Raw genomic sequence first — 16,112 nt, 5'->3', positions numbered from 1 at the left:
CTTCAGCATACCCTAATGAGGGATACTACTGAAAATCTCCCCACAATGCAGGGCAGGGTACAGCATGGAGCAGTATTCTTGTCTGTGACTGTTCATTTACGTCTAGCAATGGATACATATCATACTTTACAGAAGTAAATCATCAACCACAGATTGCTGGTTTTGTTAGTTCAACCAGCAGCCTACTGAGTATGTAGTTTTGCTGAGCTGCCTGCAGCCTTGTTGGTTAATTCCTGCTCAAGAGGCCCCAGAACGTCATAGTGGCTACATCCTCTCCTCCCTGTGGGAGCTCATAATGTGGGGCTCTGCACTGTGTCCTCTTGTCATCCTGCCTGTTCTACATGCATACTCATCCACCAAGAGAGACAGGGAGGTGTTGGGCCTCCAATTGCATCCATATGGGGGTGACACTTAAATCTAAATCTTAGTTTTTAAAAAATCAATTTATTATTTTTTATTTTTTTCTCATTGGCTGACAAAGGTGGGAATGTGGATGGGGCAAACTGGCATAAACTCCACTCAGGTAAGACAAAAATGATATTAGCTGAATGCATTTGGATGAATGAATGAAGGTTGTGAGTGCACCTTTTATTGAGAGTGTAACAGCAGAAGTGGTTGAAATTGTTTGAATTTTGAAATTTCATTGGGATTACGAATTCTGAAATTTCAGGTGGTAAAACTGGAGACAATAAATTTGCACCTTTTTTTCAACCAGATCTAGACAGTATGTTTAAATCTCTGAGCTATATTGCTCATCCTGGTTTTGCAGATGGCAGTTACAGCATGCAGTACCTTTCCCATTTATGGTTGGCCTGGAAGATATAAGAGTCCCTACCTAATGGGTACCACAACACTGTAAACCATTTCTTTGTAGCCACTGGGCTAGATTACTGCAACAAACTCTGCTTTGGGTTGTGTTGCAAAGAACTTCAAAGATCCACGAAGATAAAAATGTAACAATTCAGCTCTTGAGCTGCTATGAGTACATAACATCTGTGCTCTGCTGTCTGCCCTGCCTACTTCTTTATACCCAAATACAATGCAAAGCAATCTATAAACCTTTAAATGTTCTGGGGCCCTGTTCACTCAGAGATCACCTTCCTAAGCCATGGCACAGACCCAGTTTCAGGTTTTGGTTTTGACCTGTGAAGTCCTAGCTGGCTGCAGAGGTGCTTGAGCTGGTTCTCCTTTGGTTTAAAAGGAAGGCAGCCATTGGTATGTCTTTCTTCGTGAGGGATCTTCAAGTCTGGGGCTCGCTTATAGTCCAAATCAGTTGACCTTCAGGGCATACTCCTAAGCCCATCTCTTTTCCCAGGTCTTAGGGGAAGTGAGGAGTTCACAGAGTGCTGGGATTTGTGTGCTGAGGGTTGAAATCTGTGGTGGGAGTTTAATTTATTTTTTCCCTTTAGGGAGGCCACTGCATTTATTTTTGTTTGTACTAGCTGGATTGTATTTTTAGTATATGTCAAAGTCACCTAGAGTCCTGGACTTTTTAACATTTGAGCTAAATAAACACGTAAAATAATAGATACATTTCAGGAGGAGGGGTTTGGGGCAGGATTAAGGGATTTTAGCTGATTTATTATGTATTACTAAACAATTTTTTATTTTTTGCTGCACAGGGCACATTATTATATTATTTATGCCATGTTATGTTTTCATTATATATATATATGCTAACTTATTTTTGATAGTGCAATTCTAATGATCATAATAGTGCTGAAAGCAATTACTGTAGAGGTGCGTGTGTATTAGTATACATTGAAATACATAAATATGTAAACATGGAGGTGGGGGGGGGTTAATTTTTTAATTCCCAGAGGAAAGATGGTTAAGGCACCAGAATGGGACTCAAGAAATCTGAATTCAGTTCTCAGTGCAGCCACAGACTCCCTGTCTGACCTCGGAAAAGTCATGTAGGCACTTTTTTGAAAATTGTACCATATGTAACTTTTGAAAATGGGATTTAGGCTCCCAAGTCACATAGGCACTTTTGAAAATTTCACTCTTAATTTCTCTTTGCATCAGTTCCTAATTTTAAAAATGGGGATAATAATACTTCCTTTCCCCAACCCATTACCTGTCTTGTCTATTTGGACACTGAGCCCTTTGAGGTAGGGATTGTCTATCACTATGTAGGTCTATAGTGCCTAGCACAATGGGGCCCAATCAATGGGACCTTTGGAGGCTACTCTAATATACATAATAAATAATAACAATCATAATTGCAAAAAGTCATAGAGGTGACATATGATACAGGATGTATTAGATCATCTATTTAGTTCATGTTTGTTGCCAACAGTACAATTTTCATCTTTCTGAATTTTTCTGTATTCAGGGTCTTTCTCTTCAACAGTGTAAATACCTCTGAAGTGCACAGTGTGACTCGAAATGTGGTGATTTTGAGTGCCCAGTAAATTGGATGACAAAGCCTAATGCAGGGCAGAGATTTCTCAAGCAACGCCACACTAGGTATTTGTAATTAAATTGATGTAAATTACATTATTGCAGCTTTACACTTGTGTAGCTGAGAGCAGATTCTGGCCCTCTGATGCCTGACTGAATGCAATTCTTGTCTTTCTCCTAGAAATACCAGTTAACAACAAAAGAAACACACAGTAGCTCAGAACTCACTTTATACCAAAGTCAAACGTTCAAAAACATTCTGCTAATGTAATCTCGAATATTTTAAATCATGCTCCACTTTTTAAATTAAGGATTTGTGAATGGATTCGATATTTGACAAAACAAGTTCTGCTCTCTAGCAAATCAGGTTCCAATTTATACTGGATCTGACTATACTTTGATGATTATGTAAGTGCAATGCATTCATCGGCCACTGAGTGGTATGACTGGCACAGATGTTCCCTTAGAGACAGAGAAGTTGAGTGTTGTAGTTATGTCCAGCAGATGTCTCTTTCCAACCATGTAATATTTATTTAACTGTTTATTCTGTAAAGGATTTTACAGGTTCAGCATTTTCAAACCCTTTGTTCTTCTTATGAAACAATTACCAATTGCATACTGGAAGATTAGTAAAAGTCAATATGATGCAGAAAGCATTGCCTTCCATAGTAAATTATTTCACTCTGACATAGAACACGTCTGTTTAATGAATACTTGTCATAGAGGTACTATAGATATACACAGATTTAGAATGCATTGGGCTAGAATCAGATTTCAGTTATGCATTTGTAAATCTGGAGTAACTCAGCAGCAGCCAATGGAATTATATCGATTTACACAGATGGAAATGAGAGCAGAATTTAGTCCATTGTTAAAAATATCCCTGTGTAGAAACAACTCTGGAGGAAAATTTGAACTATGACAAGTTTCATTCATTATGGGCTAAATTCTGCTCTAAATTACATCCTCTGAAGTCAGTGAAGTCGCACAGGTGTAAATGAGAGAGTGCAGAAGTTAGCCTTATTGAAGCTATCTGCTACAAATTGAGTAACGGAATAACTAACAAATATTGCATCTTATTAATAAAGGCAAGTCTCTTCTAAGCAATCACTATTTATAGCTCTGAATACTAGAGATAGGCTCCAACCAATACCCCAGATTCAAAGCCCCTTTAACTTTTCAAAAGTTGAGACTCTGATCTGAGACTTGTGACTCAGCCACTGTCTCTGTAATAGGCCTCAACCGGAACCATAAATCTGAACTGCCCAAAACACAGGGGCAGTTTGGATTTGCAGCTCACACTTATTTCAATAATGGGCCAATTTTTATTGCTTCCAACACCCACGTCACTGTTCTTCTTTCCGAGAATATAAATGCTGGTGCTATAGGAGAAATATGAAAGCACGGATTAAGTACAACACTTGATGGATATATTCTACAGCTCAACTGGCTTTTGAAAACTGATCCTATTTTCAGGTAACAGGGGACTCATCAGCGTTACAACACCATACATATTTCATATTAGAGCTACAGAATTTTCCTAAAAGTTTGAAACGACTTGCGAAATAGAAGAGCTACATTGCAGTCAAAACAGTCATTTACCAGATACTTTTGTTTTTATCCCCTTCTGGGATGAAGTGAGCACCTGCATGATTAAATCTAATGTAGTACGTTTGGTACACACCATGAGGCCTGATCCTATGAGCTGCTGAATGCCTCTCGGCTATCTAGGCTTAGTACCTTGCAATATTGACTTATGTGGAATTTGAGGATGCTGAGCGCTGCCTGTGAGGTGCTCAGCACTTTGAAGGTTTGGGTCTGGTATCAGAGAAAAATATTTTACTCTACAGGTGCTAACTGAACATACAATGACAGTTTTGAAGGTTTAAAGCTGATTATGTTTGTTGGTACTGTTATATTTCATGCAGTTAATTATTATTTTCCAATCCATGATCTTGCTAATAATTGATGCTTAGAGAGGGGATGAACTGTTTCTTTGGAGGAGTTGCCAGGTGGATTGTTTTTATTTTTTTTTCCATTCTATTCCTTTGATGTACTAGTGCTGGCATTGGCCCATGTCCAAAAAGTGAAGTATGAGAAGTTGCACTGGTTCTCAGAAAGTGTCACACTTCTGTGTGAATCACTGAATGACTCAGGATACATATACCATGTTCAAAGAGTGAAAATTCTCTGCATCTCTACCCCATTTGTCCTGATTAGAGGAATGGACTTAGGCCAAGATTTTCAAAAATAGGAGCCTAAATGTAGGCTCCTACATCTTTATTAGGATACATAAATAAGTAGCCTGATGTAGGTGCCTAAATATGGTTGTAGAAACTTACCTTCAGGTTCATATTTTTGAAAATCTTGAACTAAACATTGTATTTGTACAGGTTTTCAGGTGCTGGAATGCTAAGATGGGTTTTTCATATGCCTGTTTTGTACAGCAGCAGTAACAATATATTTAACTAACAGATAACTTTATGCAGGAGAGGCATTAAAGGTGAAGTATTAAAGGATAGTTATTATAGAAATGGGTGCAATGTTTTGCCTCCCAATTGAAATAGCAGCCAGAAACATTTATCTCACTCCAGAATACTGGAGCCACCAGCTTCCAGAATGAAAGGAAATCTTCTGTCTTAGCTAGAACTTGTACTCGACCTTTGTATTTCCTTTAGCTCAAATCTTCCTTTCTAGCACATTAGTGCTGGATGTCTGCAAGCGCTCTATCATCCATGTTCGCATAAACATGCAGAACACCTGCTTACTCTGATTCACCCAGTCCTCATTCAGACTCTCCCAATTTTTGACAGCAGACCTCAATCAAATATTACATGCTGTTAATTTCCTTTCAGAACCATGTAATAACATGCCTTACACCCAATCCCCAACGTCATTCAAGCAGTCCAGTCACTGGGATAACATCAAGATTTTGTAATTTATATAAATGCAATTAATTTATACTGCTTTACCCCATTATTACAAAGGTGAAACTCCAATGGAAACTGGAGTAACTCAGTGGTGAATCAGGCCCCTTGCTTTTTAAAAATATATAAGGTCATATTTTGAGCTGTGTAAGTCGGCATGGCTCCATTCATTTCAATGGAGCGAGACCAATTCACGCCAGGTGAGGCTCCAGACCATAGTTTCTACAAAGGGTTGATTATATATAAAACAGTACTTTACATCAGCTATTCCAAATCCTCCTGAAATACAAGATTCAACAAAGTTATGGAAATGTCTTAAATGGACCACAGCTGAAAAGATTTTCCTAGAGCTTTTCAGTGTTGTGGATGGTTGCTAAAAATTAGTTGGAAATTTCAAATTTTCTGTAGAGTCAAGGAAGAAATGTGCTTGTTTGACATTGCACTTATTGCATTCCCTCTAAAAACCAGGATTCCAGTCTACACCTACCCTCCAGCTATGAACCAGCCCCCAAAATCCTGCTCTGAACTGTACTTAGGCAAAAACACTTGAAGGTATTAGAGAAACCTGAACATTTCTTGTTGTCTTTTGTTACAACTCTTCCTTCCTCCTTCTTTAGCTTAGCTGTTTTAGCGTAGGTGTTTCCTATAGTTTGAAAATACAAGTGATGGCTCTCGCTGATACACACTGGAGTTAGACACTATTAACAGCTGAATCTTTTAAATCAGTTCTTGCAAACAGTGAACTTTTTCTCTGCACTTGTTTTGGCATCTTCGAGATTAAGAAGTCATGTAGTTTGACAAAGCACTTTGCTCCTACAAGTCTTAACAGACCCACAGGGATTTTTTCCCCCCATATCTCCATTCCAACACCTGTTGCAAAAAGGCTGGGGTGGTCTCAATATAACTTCCCTCTGCCCCTCCTCCTGTTAATATATATATATATTAACAGGAGGAGGGGCAGAGGGAAGTTATATTGAGACCACCCCAGCCTTTTTGCAACAGGTGTTGGAATGGAGATATGGGGGAAAAAAATCCCTGTGGGTCTGTTAAGACTTGTAGGAGCAAAGTGCTTTGTCAAGCTACGTGACTTCTTAATCTCGAAGATGCCAAAACAAGTGCAGAGAAAAAGTTCACTGTTTGCAAGAACTGATTTAAAAGATTCAGCTGTTAATAGTGTCTAACTCCAGTGTGTATCAGCGAGAGCCATCACTTGTATTTTCAAACTATAGGAAACACCTACGCTAAAACAGCTAAGCTAAAGAAGGAGGAAGGAAGAGTTGTAACAAAAGACAACAAGAAATGTTCNACAGGAGGAGGGGCAGAGGGAAGTTATATTGTATATATTATATATATATACATAATAAATTATTCAGAACAGCCCCCAAAACACTGTTTGTAATGTATATATAATATCCAGCTTGGAAGGTTTGTCACATCTTCAGGTGTCTAGAAGTTCTAGGCTTTTCCCAGGTTTTCATATGTATGTATTTTAAATCTTAAGCATACTTGTAACTGAATGGCTTTTCTAAAGCAATCCAGGTAATTGACAAAAACTAAAACACATTTAAAAGACTTTTATCCTGAATGAAATACACAACAAAGATTATGCTTTTATATAAAGCCTGCAGTATCCTTGTGTTTTCTATAAAAATCCTATAAGGAAGTGTGTCTAATAAGGTTTTATCATTTTTGCTATTGCTTATTATCTGTACATGTCCTTGGCTAATCAGGAGTATTTCACTGGCAGAAAATATTTCATTCTGTGCTAGAGCAGTTAAAGGAGTGACATGATTACTTAATCTCCACAAGGCAGGAAATGGCAGGTTTTTGCGTTTTAAAGATGTTTGAAACTAAAAAAGTATTCCTAGTAGTAAGAATCTGAAACACAGTCCGTGGGTTTTACAAAACCCAGAATCCTGCTGTGAAACACTGCCTTTCCATATGTTGTTGCTGCTGCTTTTGTCTCATCTAATGTATCTTGCTATCAGTTATTTCTCAAAAGGTGAGGGTTAAGTATTTGTTAATCTACAAAATTTGCCAACTAAAACTTTTCAAAGTGCAGTTTCCAAACATATCAGGCACCTCCTAACCAAAGTCTCTCATCAGCACTGCAGGCTGAGTTGTTATCTTGTAATGTTCCCCCCTTCTGCCCTTAATGAACAGTTTGTTCCATTGTATTTCTTTTATCAAACATCTGGAAGCCAGACTTGTTTTAAAGAGACATTTTAGTTCATATGACTTATCCAGCACCCTGTTAGGGAAAAAAGGAGAAGAATGCAGTTAAATCAGTGAAATTACCACCTATTTAAAGTACTCTAACTAACACATTTTTGTAGACAGAAATTCTAAAGAACAATGTGCACCCACTTTGCACCAGAATAATTCACTCTGACAACAGATTCTTCCTCTGTTCACAGCTGTCCCAATGGGAGGAGCTGAAACCTGAACCAAATCCTTAACTTGTAGCAGGGATTGGATCCTTCTTGCGAAGAGAAGGAAAACCCTCCCAGCAAAACAGGCTGAGTTTGTAAAAGTGCTTGAGCAAATTCAGAAGTGATTGGATGAAAAGAAAACCTTGGCCCTCCCCTCCTGCACCTGACTAGTGGATATTTACAGCACTTTTCAAGGAGCCTCTCTGCACTGCCACTACACAATTTTACTGCATGGATTGAGCTGAGCAGACAATACTATAGGGACCAATGTGCTAGCAGTGATTCTGTGTGCTGCACACGATCTGGGGACCGTTATTCTAAACTGAAAGGAGATTCTGGAAGAAGGAGAAATTCTGCATTCAAAATGCCACGATCTTTCCTGGTCAAGAAGCATTTCAATTCATCCAAGAAGCCAAATTACAGCAAACTGGACACTCATACAGGTAATAAGATTAAAACATATGTCACTGTGAATGAAAGCTGAAGTTGTTTTTATTCCTTGGCAGTGAAGGGGTTTACCTTTTAGTTTTCATATTTCAGGGCAAGATTTGGTTTGTTCCTAGCATTTTCTAGCTGCTTAAAATGATTGATTTTTGAGAAACATGTAAGTGCCAATCAGAATGATACACTGCCAACTTTAAAAAGTTTGCTCATTGAATTGAACCTAATTATTTTATGTGGGTTTACATTTTTCCTGTTCTGTGCATGTTATTAATGGAATTTCTAACTTCTATACAAATCAGTTTGAAAGTTTGGCTGCTGAATGTGTTAAACTGCATGAATTTAGAAACAGCATGTTTCTTTGAATAGACCTCCAAACCACATTGTGCTTGTTTAAGTTCACTGTATGTATGTATGTGTGCATCAGTATATATGTGTAGAGTTTTTACTCATTTAATCCTCTTTACATAATTGGATCATGTTCATGGTGTTTGACTTCTGCACTTATTGAACCTATAGGCATTCATTTTACTGCCTTTAAAGTAATTTTCCACTTTTCCTAATACTTTCTTCTTTCTTTTTCTCCAGTGATCATTTCCCCATACCTGTATGAGAGCTATCCAATGCCTATCATACCACAGCCAGAGATCCTGAGCTCAGTAGCTTACAATCCAATTACTGTGTGGACTACAACTGGGCTGCTACCATCCCCGTTACCCAATGACCTCTCTCCTCTTTCTGGATACCCCTCATCCTTGGGAAGAGTCAGTCCACCTCCACCCTCTGACACCTCATCCAAGGATCACAGTGGCTCAGAAAGTCCCATTAGCGATGAAGAAGAGAGAATCCAGTCAAAGCTTTCAGATCCCCATGCAATTGAAGCTGAAAAGTTTCAGTGCAGTTTATGCAACAAGACCTATTCAACTTTCTCTGGGCTGGCCAAACATAAGCAACTGCACTGTGATGCCCAGTCTAGGAAATCGTTCAGCTGCAAATACTGTGACAAGGAGTATGTAAGCCTGGGAGCCCTTAAGATGCATATCAGGACCCACACACTACCTTGTGTCTGCAAGATCTGTGGAAAAGCTTTCTCTAGACCATGGTTACTTCAAGGACACATCAGAACTCACACGGGTAAGAAAATCCATTAGAAATGCAATGTGTGAATTTTATCCCACCAGGATGTTGTTAACTTTCGTGTTTTGTCTTAGGCAACTACTAGGGTCCCTAACATGTTATTGATATTTACCTGGACAGTTATTTCCTAGCTATTTTTAAAGCATCATTAAAGTACAAAATTCATACTTTGTTGTAACAATATCTTGCATTCGTGGATCAGGTCCTCTACTGGTGTAAATCAGCATAGCTCCACTGAAGTCAATGTCATTTTCTGCCAATTTACACCAGCTGATGATTTGGCCCTAGTGACTTCAGGCTCACATTTAGGCTTTGGGAAGTGTTGTGTATATATATATATATATACAAGGCTCAGTTTTACCCAAGGATCAGTAAGAAAACCCCAAACCCTAAAAGTTATACAAGTGTCTGCTCGGTGAAGCAATCAAGGAATACAAATGTTGCTAACAGAAACAAATCCTTACCAAAGTTTGTTTCCTAAGACAATGATTTTGGTGTAACATTGGGCACAGTATTGTTTCGGAACAGCTGTTTGCTGCATTTCTAGTTGTAGCCCCTATCTTAAGTAATTTATGCCGCTCTAGACATAACACAGGACAACCAAAATGAACAGAAGGAACATTTGGAAATGTTGGGAGGAGCCCAACCTACAGGCGCTGGCTGCACCTGTTGAGGCAGAAAGCGTCAGCAGCTTGTCTTTCAAGATCACACCAAGCAGTATTCTCTGACAAGTCTGAAATGTCTCAGCACAGTCAGCAGTGCTGTGAGAAGTAACTGTAATATCTGCAGCCTGCTCACCTTTTTATTACAGACTTCAATTATTTAAACAAAATCATTTTTGTTTCCCAAGGGAAAATGGGGCTGTACCTGTCCCCAAGGGTACTTATTGTTTTAAATGCTTAACTCTTTTTTTTTTATAACGTTTTTTAGGAGAGAAGCCTTTTTCATGCCCTCATTGCAACAGAGCATTTGCAGACAGATCGAACCTGAGGGCTCATCTGCAGACCCATTCAGATGTGAAGAAATACCAGTGCAAAAATTGCTCCAAAACTTTCTCCAGAATGTCTCTTCTGCACAAACATGAGGAATCTGGCTGCTGTGTAGCACACTGAGTCATGCAGTCAATGTTGACCTGGACCCAATGCATTTCTCCACTCCTGTTGCAAATGATAAGTGGAAACCGAAAAGCATTTTCTCTTCTGCTTCCTAACCTCATCCCCTCACCCTAGTCCACCCCCCAAAAGTGGAAGAACTTATGTCAGTACAAATTAGCTTAAGTATTTCTGCTAAATTACTTAAGTGTGAATTCTGAAATACAAGGGGGAAAGAACCATACATGACATTTCAAATAGATCATAAGGAAGAAGCATGATCAGCCTTCTTCAGCGATGAAGCCAAATGTGCATAGACTTTTCTTACTAAGAAAAGTTGCAAAGATTAACAGTACATCCCTGCCAAACCATTTCAACCAAAGAAACAGTATTTAAAGAGGAAATAATAATAAAAATCCTACTCCAAGAGAATTTGCCAGACAACATTTATCTCAGGTGCCTTATAAAGTATTTTAAGTTTACTTTAGTAAATGTCTAATATTCCTAGTTGTTTTTTTTTTTTTAATTAAAAACTAAGGCCTCTATTGATGATCTGAAATGCTTTAAAACTGAATAGTTCAAAGAGGAGGAAAAAACACATAAGAGAATGTATGAAAAATTAGCTGCCATGTTTTAAAAGTTTGTGCCTTTAAAGAAGACTGTAGCTTCAAACATTCCTGGTGCATGCTTGACCCATCTTTTAATATGGAATAATTCCTCTAAACTTTAATCTTTTTTTTTTTAAACGGGAATAAGTGCAAAAGAGGGGGTTCATGGGAGTTTGACAATGATTTTTTTTTAAACTTGTTTGAAATGCACAAAGGAAATGCAATATCTTCAGCAGTGCCCCTCCAAGTGCCTTTTCTATTAATGGTTTTGTAAAGTATGTGGACATAATGTAAATATTTTTATTTTTATATGACTGAATGTGTTATGAATGAAAGTGAAGTGTTGCCTATAGCAGCATCTAGAGGTAACTTGAAGAAAGTGTGAAGTGAATTTTATGTTGTTTTCTAGCCACTTTTTTACAATAAACATTTTTGAGTAAGATCTCTGTTGTTTGTCCTAAGTGCAAAGACTTTATCTGACTTATTGAGAGTATGAAACATACAAAGAAAGGAAGTGTTTTTTCATTAAAAACATGTAGCTGGAAACTGATTTTCAAATATGAATTGTTAGTTCATGATTGTTGAGTATGAATAAGAAAAATGATCCTTTGGGGGATGTTTTTTTTACAAAGCATTTAAGGAGTCTACTTTAAAACACCATTAAACTCTCTTTAACCCAATCAATATCTGTATTGCCAAGAGAAACATTTTGTTTTATTGCATTTTAATAGTTAAGATGCTCCCATTACATCAGGATCATTACAATAACCACACTTTTATGACCATCTTTTCATTATACGTTGAGCTTACAAATTTGGGCCTGATCCAAAGTTCACTGAAGTCGACGGGAGTATTTCATAATTCCATGGAGTTTAGATTATAGCCTTTAAGAATAGTATTCCAGTCACAAGATATTGTATATTTTATTAGAAGGTTTCAGAAATATAAATTGCATCAAAGGTTTTTTTTAAATAATTGTTTTTATGAAATATTAATAGATACTAAAAGTGGCATCATAATGCTTTACATCTGACACTATTTCAGCTGAATTGGTGAGGATGTATTTATAGATGTAGAATCTAAGAAGCCCTGAGCTACTAAATCAGAGAAATAATTATATATACTGATTCACAGCTAGCCATAAACAGTAATGATTTTTTCTTAGGTGGATTAATTGAGATTTCCAGGACTTGACTCTAAAAGTGTGACAAAGCGTGACATAAACAAAGGCTGTTCCATTACACTAACTGATGCAAAATAACACTGGACATTTTATAAAATGCACAGCTACGATTCAGATAAATACAAACTGGGATCTAATTTACAAGGGTGTAACACATACTCTACCGTGCTAACAGGAGTAAAAAGTAGTAAAATTATAACATTATCAATAGAAAAAGCAGATAAGACTTACAGTGCGCACAATGAAGAGATTTCTTGAATAAGAAGTTGCCATTTCAACACAAGCATATTTCTTACTATATCTACATCTTTAGTTCCTACAATAGAGCACTTTAACAGGGCATTTGGAATATTACATTTGAATTTTCTTTGTGCATATCTGCACAGTAAAAGATCTTATATCTGTCCACAGGAAGTACTGCATTTCAGTAACCCTAACTCGGATGAAGATTTTCATATACAGCAAACAGCTGTAAAATAACATTACCGTCTTCTTTCATTAGGGCAAATTATTTTTGCAGGAGTAGCTAGGTAGCATAGGAAAGATAAGCAGCAAGGTATGCAAATTTAAAAATTAAGTGCAATGAGGATCAGTGAGAATTTGTGAGGTAACATTTTGAAATGAGCCTGTGAAGGCATCAAATACCCTTGAAAAGTATCATGTGGTTACTCTATTGATCTACACTTACACGTTATTCACTTTGAAGTTCTTAAGTCTCTGAAAGCAATTTGATCATGCCAGCTTTGCCTTTTCAGAGTGAAGTTTATCTGTGTGAAAGTAAAGCTCTGACAGTAAACAAGTGTTCTGTGAAGCTTTAGTTCCTATTTTCACTGCAAACATTTTGGTTTTGCTCTTCTACTTCCACGCACCTGACTTTAGAAAGGAACTTTCCATTGTTTCAATTCACACTTATACTTTCAATTCTTTAGGCCCCCAGTAAAACTAAATAGGCTAAAGACCAGCTCCTTTTTGACTGAATTCAACAAAAATGTTGCCATTGTCTTCAATGGGAACAGGATCAAACCTTAGCATCATTAAAACACAGTTTGCTAAACTGTACACAAGAGCTACTGGATTGATTTGGAAGGTGTAAATTAAGATTATCTGCCCAATATGTACATAATCATAGAACAGAGAGATAGAAAAGCCTTGTTGCATCCTTTAATTCCTCCTTTCAAAAATATAGTTCCAATAGTTCATTGCTAGTGCTTTATCCAGTCTAGTTTTAAGTATTCCAGGTAATGGAGTGACACTACTTTCATAAGAGATTATGCTACTCTCTGTCAGGACGTTTCCCACAATATTTAGCCTAAAATATTCCTTTCTTAATTTCATTGCATTACTCCTAGTTATGCTCCTTATTCCAGCCCAAATAATTCAACCCCATGAACCAAATTCTATTCTGAGATGCATGCATACAACTCCCACTGACTTACTGGGAGTTTGCAGGAGAATTTGGCTCTGTGCTTGGTGCTTTTACCCATCAATACTTTCTGACTATTATCATAGTTCCTGCTAGACATCTCTAATCCCCACTATGCATAATTAGCTTTTTTAATATTTCTATGAAAGACAATTGTTCCAGCCCCCTAATAGTTGTTGTTACTCTTTTCTGAACTCCCCATTTTGACAAATGCTTTCCACTTTTGAGAAGCCCAGAGTTGAATGTCCTGTTTTTTTGAATGAGAGTTGGGGCTACCAATAAGCCAGCCACTAGTATAAAGCAGCCTGCATGGCAGAGGCCAGTATTTGCAAGCGTCTGAATATCTTCAGGATTCCTGAGTGTTATGATCTCTCTTTCTCAAATATAAATAGGCCCTTATCAAACCTACCTGGAGGCTAAAGATACTGAGAGGTCTTATTTGGACCTTCAGCTATAAAAGTGACATGATGTGATCCTTACATGCTGCGTATACTTTTGCTCTTGCCGTTCACCAGCAACTAGTTAAATACCAGTAGACTTCTGAGAGGGATTTATTTATTTGTTTTCAACCCAAACACTTTAGGGAGTAACATGTGCTTCACAGAAGATGATGATGATGAAGAAGAAGAAGAAGACGACAACAAACACAAACACACTAGAACTGTCTTGTCTCTCAGCCAATCCAATGTTTAGAAAGGCAACTCACTGGAGTCTCTGTAGCGTGCCGTACATTGTTTATAGCAGTGATGAGGCATACCTCTCAGAATAAATCACCAGGAAGTCTTTGTGTTTAGATATTCTTATTTCACTGTTATTTATGTTATGATAGTGCTTGGTAGCCTCAGCCAAGATCAAGGCCCTATTACATTAGGAACTAGACAATCACATAATAAAGAAACAGCAGCTAACCCCAAAGAGCTTACCCCCCAACAGATAAAGCATATGATGGAGGAGTTGGAAATTGAATCCCAATCTCTTGAGTCCCAGGCTGTGATGAAGCTGACCCCCACCACCTGCCAGGCAAGAAAAAGAACCCCCAGTAGTCACAGTCTGCACTTGGGGTGTGAATAACTAATTGCCTCATGGCTAGAGGAAGCAGAGCTAGGCCTTATAAGTAGATTGAGGGAGCTAAGTTGGGGAGGGACTGCTGAAGAGACAGGTCTCTCTTGTGGAGAAAAGACCTGTGACAGGGTATAACCACACAGGTAACAACAGAGGAAGAACACAACCAGAGCACCATGAAGGGGAGTCTGGAGAAGATACAGATCTGAGGCAGAGCCCAATAGTGGGTTCCGTGTCCAGGCATGAGGGGTGTGCCCTTTAGGTGAGGGTGTATGCTTACAAAGGCCTTAACCACAAGGCCAATCAGTATTTCATATTGAAATATACTATTTCTGTTCTTAGAAGGAATTAAAATTTGTATGCCTTTGAAAATTGTTTGTTTGTACTTATTTATTGTCCTATGATTTAAAATCTTAATACCATTTTAAAAATGCAATTTGTAACTAAATCTATGAATTACAATCCTATGTGACAGGAATCTTGAAGGTGGAAGAGGAGAAACATTTCAACTTGTATATGTATTTTTAAATACAAGAAATAAAAACAGATAAAGTGAATGACTTGATGCCATACATCACTGATGGGCTATGTCAAGGTTCTGGAAACTATCATGAGATAATATGAAGAGAAAGGACAGAGAATTACCCATCCTATAACAGCAGAGCATGACTAGTATAAATGAAGGATGCTTGTATTCTCAGTCCCTTCTTCTTAGTAAAGTTAATGCCCCATCTGCCTCCTCAGCATTATTTAGGGTATGTGCTATTCCCTTGTTCCCCTCTCATTGCCAACAGGAATCTTTATAAGTGAAAAGGGTTAGATTGTGCCTGTATGAGGCGGAGGAGAGTCACACTGCCCGAAGGGGAAGTGCAGAGATAACTGTATCTGAGACAAACACAGTCCATCCAAGTTCCCAGTGTGTAACATAAGTGCAAAGGCTACATCCTCCTCCAGGTGCACCTGGCTTGCTCTGCCAGTGTAGAGGGAAAAAAGCCTGCCTCCTTCCTGCCCTCTTTGGGACAATATGCAAAGTACAAATAGCCTGCAATATTTTCCCCTTAAGTGCAAGGACCGGTCTTTGCACTATCCTCTATTCCCCACCCCCACTCCCTCTCTGGACACCCGTACAAGGTCAGTTACAATCTGGCCAAAAAATCTTTGATTTTGTTTGTTTTTTGTTTGGTGGTTCAGGCATCTTTTTTCTTTCTGTCTCGCCAGTGCTCCAGGAATGTTACCCAGACTGATACTGTCTTGTGGCTTCCTCCTCTTCCTCTCAGCTTTTTGGAAACAAAAACATATACAAGTGCTTTTTTGGTGGCTTTCCCTTTTTTCCCTTTCCTCAGCTCTCAGGAAGACAAAAAGCACTGGAAAATGCAACTTTGGCCTCCAACTTCATGCAGTT

At 38.1% G+C, this 16,112-nt stretch overlaps 1 protein-coding gene across 2 annotated transcripts; it reads left to right on the top strand.

The window, feature by feature from the left end:
- The first annotated feature begins 248 nt into the window (after window positions 1–248).
- On the top strand, window positions 249–11,484 carry SNAI2 (snail family transcriptional repressor 2). 2 transcript variants are annotated; one of them, XM_034762899.1, is made up of 5 exons: window positions 249–523; window positions 2,339–2,472; window positions 7,751–8,208; window positions 8,795–9,340; window positions 10,274–11,484. In XM_034762899.1, exons 3-5 carry the CDS (start codon window positions 8,130–8,132, stop codon window positions 10,453–10,455), a joined length of 807 nt encoding a protein of 268 aa, XP_034618790.1. In that variant the 5' UTR covers window positions 249–523; window positions 2,339–2,472; window positions 7,751–8,129; the 3' UTR covers window positions 10,456–11,484. The 2 variants fall into 2 exon arrangements, with proteins under 2 accessions (XP_034618790.1, XP_034618791.1); XM_034762900.1 differs by lacking the exons at window positions 249–523; window positions 2,339–2,472 and having other exon boundaries at window positions 7,303–8,208.
- The last annotated feature ends 4,628 nt before the right edge of the window (window positions 11,485–16,112 follow it).

Source organism: Trachemys scripta, chromosome 2, assembly GCF_013100865.1.
Source record: "Trachemys scripta elegans isolate TJP31775 chromosome 2, CAS_Tse_1.0, whole genome shotgun sequence".
Lineage (NCBI taxonomy): Eukaryota > Metazoa > Chordata > Testudines > Emydidae > Trachemys > Trachemys scripta.
Note: the sequence above shows the minus strand (reverse complement) of the source record. Positions and strands in the feature narration are given on the sequence as shown.